Source organism: Lactuca serriola, chromosome 4, assembly GCF_051521515.1.
Source record: "Lactuca serriola cultivar US96UC23 chromosome 4, Lser_US96UC23_V15, whole genome shotgun sequence".
In the NCBI taxonomy this organism is placed as follows: domain Eukaryota; kingdom Viridiplantae; phylum Streptophyta; class Magnoliopsida; order Asterales; family Asteraceae; genus Lactuca; species Lactuca serriola.
The window spans coordinates 164481904-164488349 of record NC_136411.1 but is presented as its reverse complement, the minus strand read 5'-3'; the positions used below and the strand labels follow the sequence as shown (position 1 = coordinate 164488349).

General features: G+C 35.3%; 1 protein-coding gene across 1 annotated transcript; it reads left to right on the top strand.

Annotated features, from left to right (window-relative positions):
• Positions 1–549: 549 nt before the first annotated feature.
• LOC145102883 (putative phospholipid-transporting ATPase 4) lies at positions 550–6446 on the top strand. The gene is made up of 11 exons (XM_079040384.1): positions 550–859; positions 1364–3216; positions 3388–3498; positions 3613–3889; positions 3973–4061; positions 4322–4406; positions 4507–4716; positions 4806–4931; positions 5022–5120; positions 5208–5399; positions 5499–6446. Exons 2-11 carry the CDS (start codon positions 1451–1453, stop codon positions 6159–6161), a joined length of 3618 nt encoding a protein of 1205 aa, XP_078896510.1. The 5' UTR covers positions 550–859; positions 1364–1450; the 3' UTR covers positions 6162–6446.

The following is a 6446-nucleotide window of genomic DNA, read 5'->3' as shown; positions in this document are numbered from 1 at the left end:
AATTAATTTCATAGCTGTTTTTAACAGTTCAGTATAACTGTTTCAATTGGGGAGTTGATCCGTACACAACAATTTTTCTCCATACACAATAATTGGTTCTTTAAAATGTTGTATTATACAACTATATAATGCATTAATTGTTGTGTATGACAAAAAACTGTTGTGTACGAATCACTTCTTTTTCAATTGAGTTTATATAAAAAAATAGTCCATTCATTTCAATTTTTAAATAATCAAAAAGACTGGTTGAACCGTTATCTTTCGCAGATTCAACTGGCCACCCGATTTTTAAAACATTGATATTAACAAAAATAAATTTCACCATGGGAAATGGCATAAAGTTGTATTTATTTTAAAGTAAGAAAATAAGAGAGGAAATAGATGGACCCATATTTAAGTTTGGTTGTGCCACGTAGGTTAAGTGTGACCCGTCTCATTCGAGTATGGGTCGGAGTAGGTTTGACCGATTCAAACTAAACTTCTTGCATAAGAGAAAACAACATTTTTTTTTCACACTTTACATTATAATTTTATGATCAAATTAATTGCCAAAAAACCAGTAATTTAAAATTTCAAATAAATTACGCATCAATAAATGCAAAGATCATTTTAATGAATTTATGTTATGAAATTTTCAGAATTAATTATAGTAGTGTAGTTTTGAGTACTCTAAACTAGAATTAAGTGGAAGAGACGACGGAGAAAGAGGGCTTTGTTCTTCCGTTGCCTGAACCCTTTTTCTGCTCTCCAATTTGTCACGATCTCTACAACAAAACGAGCTGGCATTCTTTGATCTCATCGCCTTCAAATGGGTCTGGTTCCATTTTCGTTTTTCTTGATGAAATCTCATGCTTATCAGGTACACTTTTTAACCTTTATCTTTTACTGTATTTTGGTTTTCCTTTTTTGGGTGTTGGAATTTTTGTTTGAATTACTTCATAAGAACCAATGGATTCTGCTTGATTCATGTTTGGGCAATGCATATTCTTTTCTTCACTCTAGCTTTCGTTGAGCTGATTTGTCCTTTTCCACAATCAAGGTTCTTACAGTTTTGTAAATTCATCTTTCAATTTGACTAACATTCGTCTGTTACGCTGTAGGGGTAAGGGTTTTAATCTGATCTTCGTTTTTTTTTTTTTTTTTTTGTTATCCCAATTCGTATCATCACTGCTTAAAATCAAAACCACATGAGTATTGTTCCAATTCAGGTTCATGTACTGTTTTCTTGCTTTTGCGATAAACGATTACAGTTTGCCGCTCTACTATTTGACTAAATTCCAAAGCCAAATCTGCGACTCCTATGAGCATATTTAGGCACAAATTGCGCTTATTAACATCAATCTAATCTATTGAACATTTGCAGGAGGTAAATCCAGCATTCTTATAAGTTTATCGTGGCCAAATCAATAAAGTTACCCTGGTGTTCTAAATTCTGCTGAAATCTCATATAATGGCTCATGGAAGGATGCGAGCTAGGCTAAAAAGAAGCAGTCTCTACACATTTGGATGCATTCGACCACCTCGTGAATCAATCGATGAGCCTCATCAGTTTCAAGGGCCAGGATTTTCAAGACATGTTTGTTGTAATGAACCCGGATTCCATAGAAAAAAACCCCTCAAATATTCTTCAAATTACATATCAACCACAAAGTACAATGTCATAACCTTTCTACCCAAAGCCCTCTTTGAGCAATTCAGGCGAGTTGCAAACTTGTATTTCCTCCTAGCTGCAGCCCTATCTATCTCACCTGTTTCACCTTTCTCACCCTACAGTATGATTGCACCTTTGGTGTTTGTAATCGGGCTTAGTATGACAAAAGAAGCTGTGGAAAATTGGCACCGATTTATGCAGGACATGAAGGTAAATATGCGAAAAGTTTCAGTCCATATTGGAAATGGTGTATTTGTTAAAAAGCCATGGATGAAAGTTGAAGTTGGAGATGTGGTCAAAGTTGAAAAAGACCAGTTTTTTCCTGCAGATTTATTGTTTCTATCATCTAGTTATGAAGACGGAATTTGTTATGTGGAAACCATGAATTTAGATGGAGAGACAAATTTAAAAGTTAAAAGATCTCTAGAGGTAACTTTACCTTTAGATGATGATCAAAGCTTTCAAGATTTCAAAGCAACAATCAAATGTGAAGATCCAAACCCTAATTTGTACTCATTCGTGGGTAATTTCGAATATGATCGACAAATTTACCCTCTTGACACCACCCAAATTCTTCTAAGGGATTCCAAGCTTCGAAACACTTCTCATGTTTATGGGGTGGTGATATTCTCAGGTCATGATAGCAAAGTTATGCAAAATGCGACGAAATCGCCCTCGAAAAGAAGCACAATTGAGAAACAAATGGATAAAATCATCTATGTTCTTTTCACACTTCTTGTGTTGATCTCTTTGATAAGTTCAATAGGGTTTGCAATCAAGACAAGTAAACAAACGCCCTTTTGGTATCTTCCTCACGATGAAAAACGGTTATACGACCCGACCCGCCCGTTTACCTCGGGTTGTATTCATTTAATCACTGCTCTTATTCTTTACGGGTATTTGATACCCATTTCACTCTATGTTTCCATTGAGCTTGTGAAGGTATTACAAGCACTTTTCATAAATCAAGATATAAACATGTATGATGAGGACACATGTACACCTGCTCAAGCTAGAACATCGAATTTGAATGAAGAGTTAGGAATGGTGGACACGATTCTTTCTGATAAAACCGGGACATTGACATGTAATCAAATGGATTTTTTAAAATGCTCAATAGGTGGGACCCAGTATGGGATTCGTTCTAGTGAAGTGGAACTTGCTGCTGCAACTCAAATGGCTATGGAGGTTCATGATATGTCAAGAACCGGGACCCGACACGCGTCGGAAATTGAATTGGAGGTTTTACCGGGCCCCACAAGTGGAAGCTCTCAGAATCGAATCAAAGGGTTTAGTTTTGAAGATATTCGGTTGATGAATGGGAATTGGTATAAAGAGCCAAATGCAGATGTTGTTTTGATGTTTTTAAGGATTCTTGCTCTTTGTCACACTGCAATTCCTGAGGTAAATGAGTTGACTGGGGGTTTGACTTATGAAGCTGAGTCACCAGATGAAGGAGCTTTCCTTGTTGCAGCAAGAGAGTTTGGATTTGAATACTGCAAACGAACTCAATCGAGTATATTTGTTCGTGAAAAACACCCTTCATCTCATGAGCCAATTGAAAGGTATTAATATGATCTCAATTAAGTGGTTGCTTCTTTTTAATGTAATTGACTTAATACATTAAGCCCTTAATCTGGACAGATATATACAACTCTTTCTCTTTGACTTAACACATTAAGAATGACTATAGTTATTAATTAATGTTTTTATTCTTAAATATTATCATGGATCAGGGAATACAAACTTCTAAATCTTTTGGATTTCACAAGCAAACGAAAGAGGATGTCTGTCATCATTCAAGATGAAACTGGACAAATTTTCCTACTATGCAAAGGTGCAGACAGGTAGGACAATTTTTTTTTTTTTTTTTTTTTTTTTTTTTCTGAAGTACAATTTCCTAATAAGAAAATATATAAAAGTGCAATGCTATAATTATCATCATCTGATTCTCTTTGTAGCATCATCTTTGATCGTTTATCGAAAAATGGAAGATCATTTGAAGAAGCGACAAAAAGACATCTAAATGAATATGCAGAAGCTGGATTACGTACGCTTGCATTTGCTTACAAAATACTTGATCCATCAGAATATTTCACTTGGAATGATGAGTTTTTGAAAGCTAAAACTTCCATTAATGGTGATCGGGATGCTATGCTTGAACGTTTATCAGACATGATGGAAAAAGACTTGATCCTTGTTGGTGCTACTGCTGTTGAGGACAAATTACAGCAAGGCGTATGTATCTATGTATCTATTAGTAGAATGTTATTCAAGTTTTTTTTTTTTTTTTCGAGGGTAAAATCGTCTTTTTTTTATAGGTGCCTCAATGTATCGATAAACTTGCTCAAGCTGGCCTTAAAATTTGGGTTCTCACGGGGGACAAGATGGAAACTGCAATCAATATCGGGTATGATCCAAAATCCAAATTAGGGCATGAAATTTAGCAACAGAAAGTTAAGGGCTGTTTCTTTTTGACTTAATGAATTGAGCCACAAAACCTGGCTTAATGTATTAAGACACTGACCATTTACCTATTTTCCTTTCTACTTTTTTTTTCTCCCAACTCCTCTCATGTTAAAAATTGATGAATATTGTGAAATTCGTTTTTTGGAATGCAAGGGTAAAATGGTCTTTTAGTCTCATTTAAAGTTATCGTGGATTGTGCAGATTTGCTTGCAGTTTACTTCGGCATGGAATGAAGCAGATATGTATAACAACAAACATCGACGTTTTAAACCACAATTCCAACAAGGTATTTGTGCATATTTAAATGTCAATTCATGAAGAAAACAGTTTTCATTGTTTTTTTTTTTTTTTTTTTTTTTTTTTTTTTTTTTTTTTTTTGTGATCAGGGTGTTAAGGAGAATATTTTGATGCAAATTACCAATGCTTCTCAAATGGTTAAACTCGAAAAAGATCCTCATGCTGCATTTGCATTAATAATTGATGGGAAGACATTAACGTACGCTTTAGAGGACGATTTGAAGCTTCAATTCTTGAATTTAGCCGTTGATTGCGCATCTGTCATATGTTGTCGTGTCTCCCCTAAACAAAAGGCGTTGGTAATTTTTTTTTTTTGTCACAAATTGAATATATAAATATATATAGTTTCCTATAATTTACATATATAACTTGTAAATGTTTATATTAGGTTACGAGATTGGTAAAAGAAGGAACCGGGAAAACGACTTTAGCAATTGGAGATGGTGCAAACGACGTCGGAATGATTCAAGAAGCAGATATCGGAGTCGGAATCAGTGGTGTTGAAGGAATGCAGGTTTGTAATACGTGTTAAAACTTAAAACGCTCTTTCTGACATAAATTGTTACTTATTAAACTTTTTATTTTTATTTTTACTTTTTTGTAGGCCGTGATGGCTAGTGATTTTGCTATTGCACAATTTCAGTTTCTTGAAAGGCTTCTTGTTGTACATGGTCATTGGTGCTATAAAAGAATCGCTCAAATGGTACGAATTAATTAATCTCTCCTAATGTGGGCACTATGCTCTTATGTCAGCCATTAATTGATTGATTTTAAATTTGTTATATTGCAGATTTGCTATTTTTTCTACAAGAATATTGCTTTTGGGCTAACGCTATTCTACTTTGAGGCATTTACCGGGTTTTCGGGACAATCGGTTTATGATGATTGGTATATGTTATTATTCAATGTTGTTCTTACATCATTGCCAGTGATTTCACTCGGGGTTTTTGAGCAAGATGTTTCTTCTGAGATCTGCTTACAGGTTAGATTTTTCTTAAATTTTATTATATATATGATGGAATGAGAACTAACAATTCCATTCCTTCCGTAATTCTATTAACAAAATCCCACACAAGTGCAGTTTCCAGCGTTATATCAACAAGGCCCAAGAAACCTCTTCTTCGATTGGTACAGAATCTTCGGGTGGATGGGCAACGGTCTCTATTGCTCCCTCATCGTATTCTTCCTCAACATCATAATCTTCTACGACCAAGCTTTCCGGGCAGACGGGCAGACCGCTGACATGGCAGTCATGGGGACCGTAATGTTCACATGTGTCATCTACTCCGTGAATTCCCAAATCGCCCTCACAATGAGCCACTTCACATGGATCCAACACTTCCTAATCCTTTTCAGCATCGTTACATGGTACATCTTCCTCATACTATACGGCATGTTGTCTCCGGATCTTTCCGGAAACGTGTACAAGATCTTTCTAGAAGCTCTCGCACCCTCTCCCATTTATTGGCTTAGTATTTTGTTAGTAGCGGTTGCGTGTAATTTGCCTTATTTGGCTCATATTTCGTTTCAAAGATCTTATAATCCGATGGATCATCATGTGATTCAAGAAATCAAGTATTATAAAAAAGACGTTGAAGATCGACATATGTGGCGAAGGGAGAAATCGAAAGCGAGACAAGAAACAAAGATTGGGTTTTCGGCGAGAGTTGATGCTAAGATTAGACATTTGAGACAAAAGTTGCACAAGAAATCATCGGCGTCGACTCCTCGTGTGTCTTTGTGAAATGTATATTTCAGGGGTATGGTTTACTGTGTTTTTAGATGTATACCAATGGCTCTTTTTGTTTGGTTTCTTGGTTGTGTAATTATATAAGGAAAAATATAGCAAGTATATTTTGTGTAGGTTGTTGTATGTACAATACTAACAAGGGTTCATGTGCACCCGATATAGATAGTGTGATATCAATCGACATCGACATGTCTTTCTGTCACCTATCAGTATAAGTATCGAGAGTTTTGGTAAGATTAAGATTTAAGAATGGATTTAAGGAATGTTTGATTTATGCAA